Source organism: Myiozetetes cayanensis, unplaced genomic scaffold (genome assembly GCF_022539395.1).
Source record: "Myiozetetes cayanensis isolate MyiCay16 unplaced genomic scaffold, myiCay2020 scf18, whole genome shotgun sequence".
NCBI classification, from domain to species: domain Eukaryota; kingdom Metazoa; phylum Chordata; class Aves; order Passeriformes; family Tyrannidae; genus Myiozetetes; species Myiozetetes cayanensis.
The window spans coordinates 7,394,376-7,414,567 of NW_026087389.1; the positions used below are offsets into that span (position 1 = coordinate 7,394,376).

General features: G+C 42.0%; 1 protein-coding gene across 13 annotated transcripts in view; it reads left to right on the top strand.

Annotated features, from left to right (window-relative positions):
* The window catches only part of CADPS (calcium dependent secretion activator), a 210,988-nt gene that overhangs the window by 155,825 nt on the left and 34,971 nt on the right, over nt 1-20,192 (top strand). For 8 of the 13 annotated variants that reach the window (XM_050312874.1, XM_050312876.1, XM_050312879.1 and 5 more), the window contains 5 exons: nt 4,027-4,183; nt 5,160-5,301; nt 11,922-12,068; nt 15,188-15,343; nt 18,203-18,350. In XM_050312874.1, coding sequence (XP_050168831.1) covers nt 4,027-4,183; nt 5,160-5,301; nt 11,922-12,068; nt 15,188-15,343; nt 18,203-18,350 — 750 coding nt within the window. The remainder of the gene's footprint in view (nt 1-4,026; nt 4,184-5,159; nt 5,302-11,921; nt 12,069-15,187; nt 15,344-18,202; nt 18,351-20,192) is intronic. The other 5 variants (XM_050312882.1, XM_050312885.1, XM_050312883.1 and 2 more) reach the window with 1 other exon arrangement.

Here is a 20,192-nt window from a genome sequence, read left to right on the forward strand (position 1 = left end):
TACCTGTCGTTTGCATTCACCCGACCTCTAGTACACTGTGGTGGAGATGGACTAAGTACTACACGAGTGCCTAGAATGGTAGTGGTCTTCCTCTGGTTTTGTCTGTATGTGCCTTGTACTGGATATACAGTATTTATATGTAGAGAGAGAATATACGGGGTGAAGAGTGAAATAAACCTCATTTTTGCAAAAGCAAGGGGTGCTCAAGAGCATTGCACTTGCACACAAACTGTTTTATTCCACTCCTCACCAGCAAAGGCTGGATGTACAACCAGCTGGGAAGAAGCTGTTTTTTAAAACACAGGTTATTTTGAAAAGAGTGGAGTTCTAAAGGAAGTGGTTAAAGGAGCGGTCGCACTCAGCCAGCCTCGCTGCCAAGATCACCAGGAGGAAGGCTCAGAACTGTTCTCCAGCATCTTTTGTGTCACAAGGTTTTGATTAGAGACAGAAGGTTAATGCCAACATGGATAGGAGGCATATCCCGGTCCGTTGTTCTGAACAGTGACCTGGAAGGGTGAAATCCATCTCTCTCCAGAGCCCGGCGCACTGTCGGTGCGTTACTGAATCCCTGTCCTGAGGGTGGCTGTGGCATTTCAACAGTGCACAGGCAGTTGGCCAGCTCTCTGCACACTTTGAATTGCACCCAAGGAAGAGAGAGAAGAGGCTGGGTGGTTTATCAGTGATTTTTATTATGTGTTGTAGCCGTGTTATGCTGTCACAGTGCAATGAGAACTGCTGAGGCATTGCACTTTTTTCCCCCAAATAATTCCAGGTGCCTTTTTTTTTTGACACGTGGAGAACGTTTGATCTACAAGGTGCAACTCTTTGGTCTACTTTGGATATTGAGCAGAAAATTAAGTTGCACTGCTTACTGAAGAAATGCCTTATTTTACTGAAAAACAGCAGTTTTGCACTTAAAACGTGCCCCATTTTCCCTACGTGGACATCCAGGCAGATTCCTTAATGAGAACGCGAAAGTAATACTCAGAGTGTGGAAAATGTTCAAAAATCATTACAAGAGGAGTACTGTGTCTAGTCAGTTGGGCTTACCATGAGAAGGAAGCAACCCAGCACAGGCAGAAATGCAGCAGAACCCGTGTGCCTACGTCTGTAATCTGGGAGCGGGAGGTCTCTGTCATTGTGTCATCTCTCCCATCAGATGTCTCCCAGCTCCCTTTCCCTTCCTCTGGATGACTGATGACAAATGCCAGAGACAATGCCATTCACCTATTTTTAAACTTGTGTTTTCTCTCTCTATGTATACATATGTGTATATGTATATATGTATCTTAACTCCTTGAGGTCATACATATATACATGTGTATCCATGTGTAAAATATACAATAATAGGTGTGTTTGGCTAGAAAGCACACTTTTTTTTTCCTCCTTTACATTGTGATTTAAGCAAAGCAGGTAAGTAGATGGTAAATAAATGAAATGTTACCATCTTGAAGGAGATTTTCTAAGTATGTTATCTCCACAGGAAGGTTCTGCTCACTGAAACTAGGGAGGAGGTTGAGGATTCTGACATAAGTTAGAGATTTACAGAGATGAAATTTGACTTTTCCAGCAAAAGGAGAAACTGTTACTGGTTTGGGCTATTTTTTTTTTTTTTCACCAATGATCACATGCTTTTCTTCGTAATTTCTTTTTTAAAATAGCTTTTTTTCTTTTTCCCCTTTTTGTGGAAGCAGGTTTTTATTGCAGGACTCTGAAGCATTTATGTTGGGATTTGTTACAGAAGATATTCTATGGACTCCTCTCTTTTTCTTCCCCCCCAAAAATCCCGGATGCCGTTGACCCTTCGTACCAGTCGCTCAGTGCCCACAGACCTGTGGGCATGTCCGGTGGGTGACACCACAGCAGGCTCTGGGCAGGCAGAGGCACAGCCAGAGGAGCCACATCAGAGCAATGACAGCCCCAGCACCCTCCTTGAAAACCACAGCCAAGTTTTGCTAACTTAAGAGGACCCTCCCATTTCTCAGCACAGCTCCTTTCCCACCTGCTTTGGGGAGAAGGTTGGAGTGGGCATCGGGTCCAGACTTGTGCCATGACGTTTTTGTGTCCTGTGTGGTCTCGCAGTGGTTTGATGCCTCCTGAAGTGGCACTTGCATCCATTCAGCCATGTGCTTGGTTGGACACCAGCACCAAACATGGGAGAAGAGCTGAAGAGCACTGCCCACCGTGCTCAGCCCTGTGGACTCCCTGCATCAACTCTGCAGATGCCCAAGGCTTCCACCACCACTGCCACTGAGCCTGCTGAGCACCCCCTCAGCAGTGCTGAGCAGCTTCATCTGCGGGCCTGGGGCTGGGGACAGTTTGCAAAGGAGTCTGCTGTAGCCACCTTGTCCCCATGACCACAGGGGCACTCACCTCCTGGTGTTGTCACTCCAGGCACAGGCAAACACTGAAGCTGTGACTTCACGGTACAGCCCACCTCATCTCCACCATCACCCCCATGACAGGGCAGGCCCAATCTAAGATTAGCTTGGGGTTTAGGTGGTGGTTGTGGTTATTTTACATCTTGGATATGCTCTAGGAGCAGAATGCTGAGTGCAATGCTCAGCCTATCCCATGTCTTCACATCAGTTTTGTATCAACTCATGGAATAATGGCAGGGCAGTGTCAGTCTTCTTTATGTTTTGGGAGTACAAAGGAGTGGAAATAGTCCCAAAGACTCCGTGCCAATATCGTTGGCAGCTGAGAAGTTGGGACAAAACAGAAAAAAATGAAAGGAGTCCAAGGCAGTAACCTAGTTTGAGGATGCTGCTCCCTCCCCATGGCCAAGTGAACCAGCAGCTGGAGTTTTGCTGTGCTCATCAGTGCAGTTCTTCATCAGTGAATCAAAACTGAACCCTTAGAGAGTGAAAGCCCATTCTGCTTATTCATGTCTGCTAAAATCTGCAAAAATTGCCCCTCCCTGGCTGGCAATTCCTCTTTGAACTGGTTCCTCTATTCCCAATCTCTTCCGTTTCATCTCCACTCTTGTGCCCATGCTGGAAGTTTCTTTTTCTCGCAGAGTGCCACGAAGCTATTCCTTAGATCCTTTAAGTCACTGAGTAACTTCCTGTCACTTCAGAATGACAGCACATGGTCCTGTCTACAGCACTTCTCATATTGCATGTTCCCAGCCAGAAGTGGCTTCTGAACACGCATGCATGCGTCCGCAGCATTCACATCTGAGCCATGTACGATGTGAATGTCACCTCAGAGAGCCCGCACAGCCAATTTTAAGGACCCATGTGCATGAGAATGAGTTACTTCACTGATATTTTTTGGTTTTCAAGTTTAGACATTTTTTTCCTGCCTCTGTGAAAATGTAGGCTTGCCATAGATATATTTTTTTTTTTACCTTGGCATGTTGACAGTAGAGCTTTGTAATGAGTTCCTAATCAGTAGATCATGAAGATGGTAGTGTGTTTCTATGGGCGTGTATATCTAACCATGTAAAATGAACAGTGCTGCAATAACTTTTACTGGTCATGCTTGAAATATCTTTATAAGGAAAGTGTGAGTGATTTAGGATGGATTTTAATGTCTCGGGCTTGTAGTTTTTCAAGACAAACAGAAGTAGCAAATCCAAGTAAAATTTAAACTGTTGAAAAACACAGCAGAAAACCCACAAGCACAGTGAAGAAACTCCCAAATTTCTATACTTCAGAATAAGGATTAGTTGATTTTTTTTTTCTGATAATTAGCATCGTTACAGATGAATGAAGTCATTTATTGTAAATTGAACAGATGAAACCTTCTTCACCATGTTATAGATGCGTGCCTTTAGAGTGGAGCTCTGAACAGATCCTCTACAAGAAACCTTTACCTTAGAATAGCAGTGCCTAATTCTGTGATTAGCACGGCCCGTGCAGGGTAGCACTCCAAAGCACTGTTCTCTTTACAATAACGGTAGTTTCCATGGGATGCACTTTTTTAAAAATTTATTTTTGGAGACGTGTGGCCTAACATCTTCCTCTGTGCTTTCTTAGAACTAACACGCTTCTCTGTTATCTTTTTCTACCAACTCTGAAGGCCTTTGCTTGGTGGTCAGACCTAATGGTTGAGCATGCGGAGACCTTCCTGTCACTGTTTGCAGTGGATATGGACGCTGCGTTAGAGGTGCAACCCCCAGACACCTGGGACAGCTTTCCGCTCTTTCAGCTCATAAACGATTCCCTCCGTAGTGACTGTATGTATTGTATTTTGATCATTTCCTTTCCAGTGGGCGGCTCAGGTTACTGATAATGCTTTCAGCTTCTCCGTACTGCACAGAGAACTGAGATGGGTAGAGATTTTACAGTGCAAACTCCTTTAGCAGCAGCTTGATTTTGTTTCCATTGCCACTAGAACAAAAAAAACACACAGACACCCCTTAAATCAAATACCTCAGTCGAAGGTGAGAAGTTGAACTTTTATTTTGCTGCTTCTTCTCAAGTCTCTTGGTAATGGCTGCCTGATAAGCAGGGAATTAGGTACTCTATCTTGTTGTCATTAAATGTGTGTGTCGTTTTATATGTGTGTACTGCATTTATTTAGCATGAAGTAAACCAGTCCCTATTTTAACATTTTATTGAAGGGAGGAAAATATTAAAGTAAATGGAAGCAGGAGTAGTTCAGAAGAAGAGTGCTTCATGAAATAAGACTCCTCCCTAAAGCATGTGGGCCCATGCCTTAAAAACCTGTGTGAGGATTTGACACTTGCCCAGGTGGTCCAACCGCTCCCCAGGGAGCTGGTGGCAGAATTGGCATTGCCTTCAGCCAGCTCCCAGACCAGGACCCCAGTTAGTTTTCTAAGACCACATGAAAAAATCCAGGGACCAAGTTCCAGCATTATGGTAGTAAGTAAAGAAATGATTTTCCCCCTGCTAACCAATAATGTTTGCCATGCTGTATTTCTTATACCTGTTTTATTCACAGGAAGTAATAATGTATTTGTAAGCTTGACATTAATGGAAAAGAAGATTCATTGTCTATTTGGTTGGAGTAAGAAGTCATTCCTGCTGTCTGTGTCGTGAACATTGGTGCCTGATGCCAGCTCCTGTTATGTTCTTGAAGTTTTCCTGTTCGCTGACAAATTTGTTGTGTGATGAAGTGCCACGCTGTGGTTTGTTACAGAGGTTTTAGTAACTGTAGTGTCTTACTATACTTTTATTTATCTATTCTAGATAATTTGTGCAATGGAAAATTCCACAAACACCTCCAAGACCTGTTTGCTCCACTTGTTGTTAGATATGTCGATCTGATGGAGTCCTCAATTGCACAGTCAATTCACAGGGGCTTTGAGCGGGAGTCATGGGAGCCAGTAAAGTAAGGAAACCTCCTTTGATACAATTGGAATTTGGGTGCAAATGGATGGAGATTCATACAGAGATGAATTAGCAAACATTAGACTGGACACGCAGAAAGTGCTTTAGATTTTCTAGTTTAATGCTGAAAATAGAAGGGCTGATCTCTTCAGTGTTTTCAGGCTAATGAGGGAAATGGTACTGGTTTTTTGAAATGCATTGCTGCCTCAGTTTGAACTGTGTGCCTTTGGACAGGGAAGCATGAAAATGGGAAAACCTTCTTAGCTGGCATGGCTTTTTGGATCCCATTCTAAAAGGCCTTTTCCAGTGCTGCTTTTGAACTCGAGTAGCTCCTTTTCAGAACAAAAAAAACCTCACTTCACTGTGTTCAGTCCAGCCCTATAACTTGTGTGAGTCATTGCTGTACTTATTCTTCCCAATACTCATTTTTTCCACCCACCCCATGGGAGGATAGTGCAGCATGTGCCTCTCGCATCAGCCCCATGGCTGGTGGCTGCACTTGTCCCCGTGTCCAGGGCAGCTTTGCCTGTCCCAGCTGCCTTGCCTGTAGAATTAGACATGCAGAAACCGAAGTGAGTCAAGCAGACTCATTTTCTTACATTTGGAAAGCTAGGAGTTCACCAGCAAGAAATTGGGAGCCTGAGAAAAACCCAAATTGAACTCAAGAGCTGGCGAATGATAAAAATGTGACATGTGCTTTGGATTACTGTTGTTATTTCACAGGTTTTGAAGCATTGCTGAACCCTGTCATGCTTGCTCTATAAAGCCAAGTCAGATCCTACGAAGGAAAATAACTGACTTTTCCTTCTATTAAAGGTATTAAAATAGAAAGATTGACCCTTTGCAAGCGACATGAGTCTGGCAGTGCCTCAGACCAGGAACTGGGACCAAGTGACCTCTGGAGAGACACTTCTCCCTGCTTTTTTTGTGATTCTCTAGGCAAAGTGAAGTGGCACTGCACTCTCAGAGGTTGCTGTATAAAAGAACGTGTGGTCTTTCAGGGCTTTTCACACCAAATATGTTCCGTTTACAAGGAAAAGAGATTTTGTTCAGCAGCCAGCCTCCCATATGCAACCTGGAGTCTGAGTACCCAGGTTTTTTCCTTTCTTCCTTGTGCATCCTCAGCATCCGTAAGGATTCTGCCTGCCAAATCTCAGACTTTTTCTTGACACCTGATCATCCCCTCTGTTTTGAGTGGGGTTAAGTGGCTGGCATTCAGGAGCCTCTCTCACTTTCCATTTGCTGTCTTTGGTCTGCAGGCTAACAGGATTAAAAATCCTAAAAAATCTTGTTTCAAATAAGCAGATGTGACCCAGAAAACATACAAGAAATAGATCTTTCGAGTAGGAGAATGCCATTTTTACAGCCACTCCTTCAAGCAGAATTGCACTTCGAAGTTAGCATTAACTTCAGTTTCAGAGCTCTGCTTTAGTAATGAATGTGTTTGTATTTCCTTGTCTGTTATGAAACAGAGGCAGTTAATCCTGTGTGCTTGTCCACCTGGGTCAAGCACTCAATAAACAATTTCATTTTGCTTTTTTATTTTATCAGAAGCTGTCATCATTTTGGTGTTTAATTACTTTAGGAGCTTAACTATAGATGCCCATAAGTACTTCGATGTGGTGCTTGCCTGTCAGAATGCTTTGTCCCTGGGTATGCCATCATCTATCCTTTCAAAGTTATCTTTGATAGTTATAAAAGATCTTTTCTTATTTCTCTTGTGATGGTTCTTTCCTTCTGGAGTTCCAGTTACAGAGTGCTTTGAGCATTGCATTTCCAACCAAAAGCCCAGGATTGACTCTTTCTCTTACAGACTTGGGTATTTAAAAGATTTCTTCCATCAGGAAAGTGGGTGCTTTCCACAAGAAGCTTCTGTCCATCTGGTGAAAAGATGCACTATGGTTTTTTTTTTTTCACTGGTTCATATTTTGTTCTTGTGTCTCGCACACAAAAGTGCGAGTTGCAAATGCTGGCTCAATGTGATGTGACCCGGTGAAGGAAGGCACCAGTGTGTGCCAGAGGGAGGCACATACAGTGCAGAGGAAAAGAGGAGTGTCATTCCTAGGATCTTATGACACTTTTGATGTTCTGTTCAGAACTAAATGTTAAGGCATCTTCATCTTTTGCCTCCTGGGCAGACCACCTGCTCCTCTTTGTCTGATAGACAGGGAACTTGCAGAGAAACTCAGGTTAGAGACTTACTTTGTTTGATTTGCCCTCCTGTACCTACTGTCTTCTTCTCCCCCCCCACATGTCCATACTGCAGCACAGTTGAATTTTTGCCCGTAGATTCTCAAATAGTTTGGACCAGCCAATTCCCATCCAAATTGTGACCTCCTATTGCCACCTCTCCAGAAAAGCTTTTTGGAAATTTGGGACACTGTAATATGTTCTTCAAGAGCTTTCCTCTGCTTTGAAGAAAGACCTTCAGGTTGGTCAGCAAAGGCAAACCATCATGGCTGTGTGTTCTACCAACCTTCTTGTTGTCCTGCCTTGGATCTCTACAGTGCATTGTGAGAAGGAAATCTCATTATCTCCTATTAACCAAGAAATTATTCCACAGCACAGAGTCTTTTGAAAGGGTTTCTCTATGCTCATGCTTGCAATCAAGGCTGAAATATGTAGCCCTCCATAACCTGACCAGATGGCAGTTTGCAAGAATGTATTTCTTCTATTTTCATTGCCGAATACTCTGCACCTTATGCTCTGAGGAGTTAGGTACAGAAATCACTAACAGGGAGAGAGATACTGTTAAGTATTGAAAAAGTGGGGGAAAAAAGCATGGATGTAATGTGCTCATGAGGGCTATGTAAATCTGCCTCTGCAGAGCTGCTGAGTTTGCAGGGGGTCCGTGCCCTATAGCTAGAGCAGCTGGTGTGCTTGTATGAATCCACGGAGAGAAATGTGGAACACTTGTCCTTCGCGCAGTCATCCAAGTATGCAGGATACAGAGTAGGTCTGTTCTCTGGTGAGTTGAGAGGTCTTGGAAAAGTAGGGTTTGCAATGGGTTTTTTTTTTTTTCATTCTAGCTTCTGAGAGAGTGCTGATTTATCTCGCAGCCAACAGACACGTATGTGTGTGTGTGTGTGTCTCTGTGTGTGTGTCTGTGTTGAAAGATCTTTTTGAGCAAATGCTAAAGCCGGTGCAATGACAACCAGTTTCAATGGCTTGACTAAGATGTTACTCATTGACCCAGGGCTAACGCACTGTAGTCCTGGCTTTAGCATCTTTTAATTGCTCACTAACCCTTTGCAAACTATTTATGAATGTGTCATTAATATAAATGTCAGAATTTGAACAATAGGATTATATTAATCACTTTATAAGGTTGTACAACTACAAAATACCAATGGAAAATGTTTCCCCTTAAAAGAAGCACCGTTGTAGTGAAAGTGAGTATTTTTGTTACTATTCTGGGTGTCAGTCACAGGAAGAGCACAGATTTGACTGCCTACTTCACTATCAAGCTCTTTGCTTCACATCAAGGCTTTTGTGAAAAGATTTGCTCTTGAGCATTTGCTCAGCCTCAGCAGTGAGGTTTTAAGTGTTTATAGGGATGGAAGAGACAGGCGTTTGCATCTTCCCTCACTAAATCATTTCAGGCATCCCGTAGGAACTGAGCATTTAAGTATGTCCAAGAGTCTCATTTAGCTCTATTCTGAACCCAGGAGACAGCTCAGTAAAAGTACTGTGATTTTTTCTGCCCTGCTTTCATTACTAGGGCAGCTCTAGAGGAGCAGCCCCGGTGCAGTTGGACGTGTTCTGTGTGATCGGGGCTGCGGTACCGTGTGAGCGTTGGGATGTTGTCCAGGGGGACATTGCCAGTCTGTTTGCACTGAGGATTTCCCAGCAGACAGTACAGGTGAAAGCCATTTTCACAGCTAACAGACACAAACGGGGCTGAAGCAGAAGAAGCCAAGAAAACAAGCGGTGCAGCTCCAGAGCGTGCGTCTTTTATCAAACATATCAGGATCCAGTCCTGAAGCTGAGTCGTCTTAAATCAGACAGCCCTCATCTTGTTGATGCAAATGCCCACATTCCCTGCCTGATGGCTGAGGTTATATTTAGCCATCTATATTAAATAGACATGGCTGGCTTCTAGAAACGGTTTCTCATCTTGGACCTGTAGTTTTATGGTCTGAGCAACTGCAGGCTTTATGGAACATTTGTTGGTAATATTAATCATTTTTTACAGGTCTCACTGCAACTGTTAGTCAGATAATTAGATCAGTTGAACCTGCAAAACTCTGCATGTCAATTCAGGAGAATATTTTTTAAATTAGTTGCTGTATATTAACATAATATACTCCATTATTTTGCTGTTTTGTTTTAAGAGTACTAACTTATTCTTGCAACATATTCTTGCATCAGCAAAATAATGTGTTGTATAAAAGAAATATGTTTCCGTGTGAATATAGTATACTGTTTACTCTAGAAGTCATATTTTATTAATACAGTGTTTTTATTAATATAACACTGTCACTTCTTGAATTTTAATATTAAAACCAAAGGTCCTCTGATTTATGTATTTACCATCTGGCTAAGTTATTTAAGTTGCTTTTCCTTATACATTTATATGTTGTCCACCTCTTGCTATTTCTTTATTCATTCCATATCAGTATCTAACCACATGCACTGCCAGTTCTGAAGATTTAACACTCTCTCAATCACTATGGAGTCTATGTCTCATTCAATAGTCATATCATCTTATCAGCAGATACAGTATGAATGGAAACAATGGGCATCTTTGTGATGGTAGTGAATTCTCCTGTCTGCTTATTGCCTGACAAAGGCAACAAGCAAGATAGAAGGAAGTCAAATCTTCTAAGAAATATCTAAACAAAAAAAATTAAGAACATAGTTGTGTTTTTTTCACTAGAAAAATACTTTGATTTGTGATTTTCCCCCCCAACAAGGGATTTTATTCACAAAGAGAGAATAAGAATGAAGTGTATTCCCAAATACTTGCCATCAGTGACAGGCTGAGCTCTTGCAGAGATGTGGTTCACATGGTCTGTTGCATTAGGAAATATTTATTCAGTGCAGCCAGCTCCATTCCATTACTTTGGGGTTTGAAACATAAAACTTGCAGTAGGAAGTAAAGTTCAAAATATGGCTCAGGAAGGTTGCTAAGATTTGAATATGCCTTGAAAGACATAGTGTATAATTTTTCCTAATGGTCCAGATAATGCTGCCTGTACAGTAACTAATTTAATCCAGGGAAATGGGAGAGACCTCCAGAGGTGGCATATCCTGATGCAGTCACTGAGAGCAGGGAAGTTCGGATGCTGAAGCTGTGCCTGTGTACATCAAAAGAAAAGCTTTCAGTAGCTTCAGCAGTGCAGAGTGGAGCTGAAATCCTGAAGTCCTGATTCCATTTTCACTGAGCCCAAGTAACGATCCCGTGAAAACAGAGCCAGTATATCTATTTTTGTTCCTCACATGGGACTGTAAAACCACCTGTGGGTTGTGTACCACTGGGCCATACAGCATTACAGGGTGCAGGCAGAAACAAGACATTACTTTGAAACTGGCCTCTCTTCTGTGAACCAGGAGACGTGGGAGTTGGGTAATTGAGTTTTATTTTTGCCAATTCCCAAATCCCTTTATGTTTCTTATTTTGCATGTAAAATGTAACTGTGATGAGATAACCATTAAAACAGAATTAGACCAATTATAACATCTAGAGACCTAGCACACTGAAATATGTCAGGGTGGACTCCAAACTTTGGGCATGCGGTGCTGTTACACACACATTGTTTCAGGGGAGAATGTTGCATTAAATCAATACACTAACCCACTTTTGCATAACAGTTGCACATCTGAAAATACTAATTGAAGTCGTGATGCCCAAGTACACATGCTTCATAAATTAACCTTTGAATGTCTCTAATCACCTCATGGCCCATTTCCAGCCAAGAAACAGTCACATACTAGTCCTGGATTGATTTATGAAGTGCAGTTTATTCACAGTGCACATATGAGGGCTGGGCAACCTGCAGGACCCATTTTTTCCACACCCAGGAATGCAAGGGAGGATCAGGACACAGTCCTCACTGAGGAAGAACCTTGTAGTTCGCTATTTCATCACTCCAGATTAGCCCTTCTTTGTTATTTATAGGGCCTAAGACAGAGGTTTTGCAGAGAAATCCACTGAATTTAGTGGCAAGATCTGTTCATTATTTCAATTCCTAATTCCTCAGCAGATCTCTTAGTTTAGCTCTTTCGTCCAACCTAAGTGTGTAAGAACTGAAACTCTTACTTGCAAGAGAGATTTTTTGGAAGAAGGGCTGCTCTCAGCACTTTGAAATGGTATCAGGACTTGAAGGTGGAGTTATTTTCATGGGTGTTTGAGTACTTTTTTAATTTGCTATTTTGTGATTCTTTTCCATTCTGGTTTGTTTTGGGGGTTTTTTTAGGAACTTGCTTTTTATTGCAGACTGCAAACGTAGTACACTTAAGCTTCCATACTCATGCTTCTTTCTGAAATGTTTTGCTTTAGTTTTTTAACTGTCCTTGTGCTGTGAACTTTGCAGATTTGTTTCTGAGTGTCATGTGCTTCTGCTACATCGGCATTGTCACTGTTATGGTATTTTTTCTTTCTGTCTGTTTCTTCCACAGGAGTTTAACAAGTAATCTGCCCAATGTGAATCTACCAAATGTGAATCTCCCTAAAGTACCAAATCTACCAGTTAACATCCCACTAGGCATCCCACAAATGCCTAGCTTTTCTGCACCGTCATGGATGGCTGCTATTTATGATTCTGAGTGTGTATTCAGTTCAAATTAGATCTCATTTAAATTTAAAGTAATCTTGGCATGGATATGTATTGTTTGTTTCTGTGCATTACATAAAACTTTAAAGAGTGATACAGTTAATTAGACGTTTTCTGAATGAGATACTAGTGAATTTCTGGCATGTGTATTTTGAGGGTTTTTTTGTATAAATCTTGAAAATTTGTCTCAACTCCCACTAAGAGTTTGAGCAAGTATCTCGCTGTACAAAATAGCTGTCAACAATGGGCCATGGTTTGAACAACATACAAACCACAGAACTTACAATGCAACATTATGTGTCTCAGCAAAGAGTTTTGTCCAAGAGGAGATGAACCAATTTCAATGCCAGTCAACCAATTTCTGTGGACCAGATGTAGATCTAAAAGTGAATTTTATTTAATGCAAGCTCTGCATTTCCCAGATAATTTTTGTACTGATTTTGATGAAGCAATCTAAGAAAGAGGAGCACCCTGCAACAGTGTTTATTCGTGTTGGGGGAGGCCCCAGAGAGCAATTAAAGCTCCACAGCCATCATTGCTGCCTGAATAATGCCATGGCCGACTGAAGAAAGATGTTTCAGTGTGAGCTTTAGATCATGGCTTAGAAAATCAGGCACAGTGTCACAGCAGTCAGCCTGCAGGAGCCTTTTGCTCTGTGCTCCTACCTCCCTGTCAAGTGTCCCAGGATGCACATGTGGAGCTCAGGGGGAACATACCACGAAACCTCAGCACAGATTAAGCAAGTTCTCTTCTTGTAGCAGATTTCCCTTAAAAGTCCCATCACTGAGCAGTGTGGAGGGTGCTACACAGTGGGCTCAACTCCAGTCTCATCATTTGAGGTAGCTCATCTCCCAAGATGTACTCGCATGGAAACACATCTTCTTCCTTCTAAATTCCTAGAGCATTGTTTAGGCTTGGCATAGGGTGTTTTCAGCCAGCACTGCGGTGCTTTTCCTCTACCCTCTCACTTAAAAGATAAAACTGAAGAACCCCCTGAAGAACCAAAACTTCAGTGTTACTGAAACACCTTCGATTACATCTACACCTGGAGTCCACCAGAATGTTTCTGTCATTAACCTGGCGCAGGCGGGATTGCAGAGCACTGGTAACAAATCAAAGTAAACCAAACACTGATGTGAGATATTTTTTTTTAATACATTTTAAAAGCTTTTAAAACATTAGCGTGGTTGTTTATGTTTCAAAGCCATACAACTCATATTCATGCTAAGATAGCTATATTAAAGGCTAGCTTAGGCAGTTGTCTGTAAAGAGTACTTGAAAGTTTTAATCTTTCTCTGTGCATGCTTTGTGGTATTGCCCTTGAAAAGATAAGAATCATGTAATGACAGAAAATTGGATAATTCCTCTGAAAATGCTTGAGAATCAATGGTATACTGCAAGCTGCCTGCGTGATTAGAGTAATTGTGGTGCTTACAAGCAAAACAAGAACAGTGCATTTTGGAAATTAATATACTATATTGTTTACTTGGATGGAGCCCTAATCAAAAGTGAGAAAAAGACTGAGAATAATGTCTTTAAAATTTTGAAACCAAATGCATGTGATAATATTGCTGTTGTAGTAAATACCAATTACTATATTTGTACACATCAAATCACTTAAAATGTAAATTTATGCAGTTCCCAAACTGGGTTTAGACTGTTAAAGCTGATTTACACCTAAGCACAGGTTTGAACCAGGCACAACTGAAAACTGGTGGTACATGAACATGTGAGACTGTTGTACAAACAGGTCCCCTGGCTAAAGGAAATGCCTGATTCTTTATCTTTTCATCTCCCTGGTTTCCTTTTACTCACCCTTCCCCTCCATCAAGGACATGTTACCTGTTGCTTAGTGTCAGATATGTTTCTCCTACAACTGAGACGATTCTTTATCCCGTTGACTGTAAGCCCAGGACCCCTCTGGCATGTTGGGACTCCAGTTCTCACCTGGCAGTAGCCCTGTTTGCATTAGCTCTGAGCTCCTCTAGCATTAACTCAATGCAGCTGGCATCTGTCACAATAGAAACACCCTCCCTCATCTGTTTCTATAGATGATGTCAGCACAAGTGGTAATGCATGGTGTGTTAAATATCTTATAAATTACCGTGTTAGCATTAGTGGTATGCGAGGAGGGGGTTGAAACTCTTGAAGCTCCCTTGGTAATTGTTCTGGAGAGAAAAAAAAAAAAAAAAAAGTGAGGGAGAAGGAGAGAGGGAGAGAAAAGGGTTATGGATGCATAAATTTCTCTGCACAAACAGAGTGCAATCCAGTTCTGTATTTTTATTCTGTAAGTGGAGGTTTGAGATATAATTATACTGTGAAAAGAGCTGGTGTATCTACACACTGCAGGACCAAAGACTTCCATCTGGGCAGGGGTATGGGTGCAAGAATATGTGCTTGGAAGAGAAATTCAGAGTTTTGTGGCTGACCAAAGTTGTTGCAAAATAAATTAAAAAAAAAAAAAAAAAAAGGAAATTCATTGCCCTGTAACTGCCTTTGCAAGAAAAGGGTGCAGCAGTCAATCCTACCAAAACTCCTGGATATGAGCTGCCTAGTGCCCTCAGCTCAATTTACTTACCCCAGTTTTTTTTCAGCTGTTCAAGAGATAAAGCGTGTCCTCGCTCACCACTTGTTAGCACTGTCCCTTACCTGGAAACCTCGGTGGGGGGACAAGGCAAACTCAAGATATAATTTGGAGGGAGGAGAATTGCATGAAACCCTGAATCTTAATAACTGCATACAGCCTCGTATGACAGTTATTATTGATCAAGGATTTTCTCCCACAGTTTCTGGCCTTAATTCTTAATAATCACATACGTTAATGTGGTTATTAACTAAGGCTGATTTTTACCATACACACGTTCTTCCTGTTAATATGTGTAACTCAATGTTGTCTTACTCATCTGGTCTGGAAAGTTTTGTGGGTGATGACAGCAAGGTAGATTAGGCAACTGTATGGTAAAACTCAAAATCCTGATGGTGGAGATGGCCAGCATTGTCCTGTGTATGAAAATACTGTCTGCCCTACACTTGTTGCAGGAATGGTCTCCACATCAGGTTGCAAGAAGCCTGATGCCACTTCTGACTTTTGTTCTCATCTTGCCCTGCCAGCAACGGATCAGGCACCTCAGAAGATATGTTCTGGAAACTTGATGCCCTACAGACCTTCATTCGGGATTTGCACTGGCCTGAGGAGGAGTTTGGAAAACACTTAGAGCAGCGCTTGAAGCTTATGGCGAGTGACATGATTGAGTCCTGTGTGAAAAGGTACGTACCCATGAGCAAGCCAGTCATGTTTCTCACAGGAGCTCACAGGATGAAATGGGTTTTATGTCTTACTGTCAGTGAAATTTCGTTTCAGCCACCATTTATTAGTGACCCCGGCCCAGCTCTGGCCAGCAGAGATGCGGGGGAAAGCCTATTCCACCCTAAAAATTGGAATTCACCCCGTTGCTGTGAATTGTGGACTCTCCTAAGCAAGCACTTCTCTGTTGAGGCTTTGGAGAGTGCCTATTCACAGTAAGACAGTAAATCACCCATTCTTTCAAGCTTTTTTCATAGTTCTCATTTGCAGTGCTACATGTGCGGTCAAGCCTTTGTAGATTCAGTTTGGTGTGATGATCTTGAGTGCTGAAGGCATTGCCCCAAGAAAGATCCCAGCACTCACCTAAAAAACACAAATCCATTACGAAAAAAAACCCAAACAAACAAGAAAAAAATTATCAGAAAAAGGGGATAGTGTGTATCTTGGCACACAGGTTTCACATCTGCTGTTCATTGAGAAAAGATGTGGTATCACCAGCCACATTATAGGATAGTCACCTGCAGGTCTTCCAAAACAGAGATTTCTTTAAAAAGCTTTTAGACATACTGACAGCTGTCATTTTGAAAGCAAAACATTGAGGTTAAATTTCCAACCTCTCTGCAGCAATTTATGTCCATTGGTATCAGAGGTGATGAGGCAAGAAGAAAAAATGAACTATATATTTCACTGTGCAGAAATTCATAGACAAAGAGATCAACCAAAGGTTGGGTGCCAAATACAGCTGGTACATGCCCGTATTAGCTGCAGTGTGTGGTGTGGCTGTTCTGTACCACAGTTTCCTGGCCACTCTGTGAGTGTGGCATTTATTGCCTGTTCCTCACAGCCTTGATGTGCAGTGTCACCGTAGGGGAAGGCACATTCAGTCCTCGAGATGCAGGCAGGCACACAGGCAACGAGGCTTGCTCTCTAACCATCCTGGAATAAACCCCAGTGCATTTAAAGTGCAGTGAGATGATGTCTTTGACATTGAGCAAGTCTCCCTTTATTGCAGCAGCTCATCTTTGGTCCTGTGGCTGGCACGAACACTGAGCTTCAGTTCTCCTACAGTTGTCACACTGTCCTTGTCAGGAGCAAACCCAGTCCTGGAGCTCTTCTCTCTGCTCTGCCGCAGCACCACAAGCAAAACTCTTATTTTCTTTTTTGGGTTTTTGGGAGGTTTTTTAAGTTTGGTTTGGTTTGTGGTTTGTTTTTTTTTTTAATTGGAACCAAAGCCCCTTGGTTCCAGTTATAGCTGCAATGGTCTATAGAAATCAAACCAGGTTCGCTCAGCTGAGGTAACTGGGAAAAATAAGCAAATTTCTAGGTACATCTGAAAAAGGGTTTGAGTGCCTGGAAGACAGAGTTGTTTTTTCTTTCCAATTGCCTCAACCTTTCTACAACTGTGTTGCCCCCCTGTAAAAACCTGGCCCAGCCTGTACTGGTATGACTATAAATAATGGTTATGAGCATAAGTAAGTAGGAACATGCTCCTTTCTGTGAGGAGATGGAAAATCCCAAGTCTCCTTGGGTCCTTTCAGTAATTATCAAGATTCTAGTCCCCGAGTCCAGGCTAAATCTGGCACTGGTAATTAAATCAGTTCAAATGCCACTGCTGATGTAAACCAATATGCTGCCTTCCCTATTTATATCACCTGCAAACAGGGCCTGGCTAAGGTTTCTTTAGCAATTTCAGTTTGACACAACATTTTTCTTCGCGTCTGTCTCTGAACTGTTGAATCCATGGAGGAGCCACCCCGCTTTCCGCACTTGGTTGTATTTCGGGGATGTCAGGAAAGCAGCCCTTGCAAGGAAGGCCTGTTAACTAATAAATCCAGGCAAGAAGGACCTATGTACGAACTCAGATCTGATCCCAAGAACGGGAGCTTCACGTTTGTAAATGAGTTTTCATTTGCATAACCCTTGGGGGATCATTCAAGTTCAGAGTTATTCCTGAGCTGCAGCTGATATTATTTGTTATTTCTAAATTGAAGCTCCTATGTTAATTTGTTGGCAGATTCTGTCTGATGGGATAATTGTTCTGTGTTAGGTTAGATTACTGAACTACCTCTGGAATATGCAGAGGGGCTCCAAAGAAAGGCAAGACAATGCCCACCACACTGCAGAGCATTCCCATGTTAGAGTCACAAATGCCTTGGTATTTAAAATATGACACAGGATCGGATTCTGTAGTCTTTGACCCAACAAAGCTCTTGGTGTATCACAAGGATGTCAAATTTATTCTCAGTGAAACCTCAGGAGAGCAGTGAGGTGTGGGCTTGCCTGATGCACGTGTGTGCTCATACTGAAAAGACAATTATGAATTTATGAACTTAGAAGACAGTTAGGAACTTAGCAAGCAAATACAGTCATGGAGACCTAAAAATGGAATGGTCTGATAATGTCCTTTCGGTCAAGTGATGAAGGAGTTTCTGTTATTTGTTGTTGATATCAGGAAGCAATAGGAGCTTCCTTTAGTGTGGCAGGCTGTGGTTATAAACCAGCTAATGCAACTAAATTATAGATGTATATTGACTCTGCTGTTTGTAACATTATCACACTGTTTATCAAGCATGAGAAAGTCATACTTCCCCTGAAACTGTTGCACACTTTATAAATAATGTGTATTCTGGAAAGTGGGTTTCTTTTTGAACTGGAAAATCATTTTTAGTAAAAGCACATTTGTAGCGATTGCACTATGGTACTCCCAGCAGCATTCGGCTTTCTGGCTTCTCAAACTCTTCTAAGAATTGTTTCACATTATTATTATTGGCTTCAGAATGTTTAAGAGCAATTGAAATATCTTTTTCTACTTTGCTTCACAGAACAAGGATTGCATTTGAAGTAAAACTGCAGAAAACCAGCCGATCAACAGATTTCCGAGTCCCTCAGTCAATATGCACCATGTTTAATGTCATGGTGGATGCCAAAGCTCAGTCAACAAAGCTTTGCAGTATGGAAATGGGCCAAGAGGTAAAAATGCAGGTTCTTCCTTTCACAGCTTTTAAAGGCAATGTCATGAAATTTCCTATCTCCTGTTGTGCTCGTTTCAGAGACGTTGTATCGGTTGTGGATTTAGTCTTCCATAGAGAATGTGCAGATGAATGTACAGGGTGTTGCTCTCAAATCTAATGAATAGAAACATTCGGAATCCCTGTCACTTAGGAGTGGCTTTTTGCAAGGACCGTGGTATGCATATGGTATCTCTCAAGCTTGGTTGATGCATGATGACCATATATTTGAGTCATTAACTGCACCTTGGAGCCAGGTGTCGGCAACACACTTTCTGTGTATGACTGTGTTCTGTAGACAAACATAAGGAAAACAGAAGTGCCAAGTTGTTTCTGTGATGCTTGTAAGGAAAAACAAAACCCCACCAAAATAAAGAAATAACTTCCAAAAGTAGATCGAAATTCCAGCTGCTTTGATTTCCTTTTGAGTATTGGCTATAATCAGCACATCACTGATCATTCTGGATTTCCGGGTTCTTAATGACTCAAGTTTCAAAACAACAAATCTGTTTTAATGAATTGCTGATTTTTATTTTCTACTGAAGCCATAGTTGCAGGTTGAAGTTTCTGTGAATTGATCTATGAACTAGAAAGAAATGGCAAATTGAAGTAGATTTAATGCATCATAATGATCATTTTGCACCAGTGGCTTCAAGCCAAATTAAATATTCATATACCAGTCTAGAATAAATTCACAAATATTGTTTGGCTCTCCTATCCTGCTGCTTGTCAGCATTTCCTAGATAAGCCGTTTCACTACAGCTTTCCATGGTCAGATTTTGCAGTGAATCACTGCAGGTTGTTCCTGTGGTTTTTTAGTTGTTCACCTCACTTTGTTCCTCTGAAAGGGCTTGCTCCAAAGGCCACTGGATGCAGCAGGGCTCCTTGCCCTGATGTCAGTGGTGTTTGGATCAGATCCAGCTGTTCTTTTTATTTTTCTCATACATATTTCAGTTATGACATTTTATTTGTGACAGTTACCTTGCAAGAGATCTCACACTGCCCATCATCAGGTTCTTCCCTTATCCCCCAGGTCAGCTGGGGCAGATCTTGAGTGGGCTTTTGTTGTCCGAGCCTGGACATGAACTTCTCTACCATTTTCTGTACCATATTCATACCCATTTATCTCCCTAAATCCCTCAGGCTGCAGCTTCTGCTACATCTACCTCAGCAGTGCCCTGTCAGCTGGGATGGTCCATGTTTGCTCCCCACTGCAAACCAGCATCAAACCCTTATATTAGCACAGTCCCTGAGAACAGGGAGATTTTGGAGATCAAGCAGACTCTGATATCATGACAGGGGAAGCTCACTGCGTTCATAAAACTGTCAGGTTAAGTATTCACATGTCCCAAGACTGGTAACAGGAGCTGTGCCAGGGTGTTGTGTGTCCGGGCACTCACTACTTCTTTCTCTAACGACTTGTGGTGCTCTCAGCTTGCCACAGTTCCTTCCAAATTCTGAGCATCAGTCACAGTGCACGTTCAGCCTGACTCAGGCTGCAGGTGAGAGGGGAGCAGGCAGTTGTTTCATGGCTGTTCAGGGCTGCTTCCAGAAGGTGTTTGGTACAGCAGCTCACAGACAGGCGAACTCCTGTGGCAAGCAGCAGTTGCTGGGGCACAAGGTTTTTAGCAGATAGCAGAACTAATAGACCTGTAAAGCAGATATAAATTATCAGTGCATAAGTTACCATTTAGGGCTTCAGTATTTTATACACCCTCCCTTTTTCTTTTCTTTCTTTTAATGAGTGTTACTACCTCCCCCTCCATTCGCTCATACCACTCCGTTTTTCAGCTACCTCCATCTC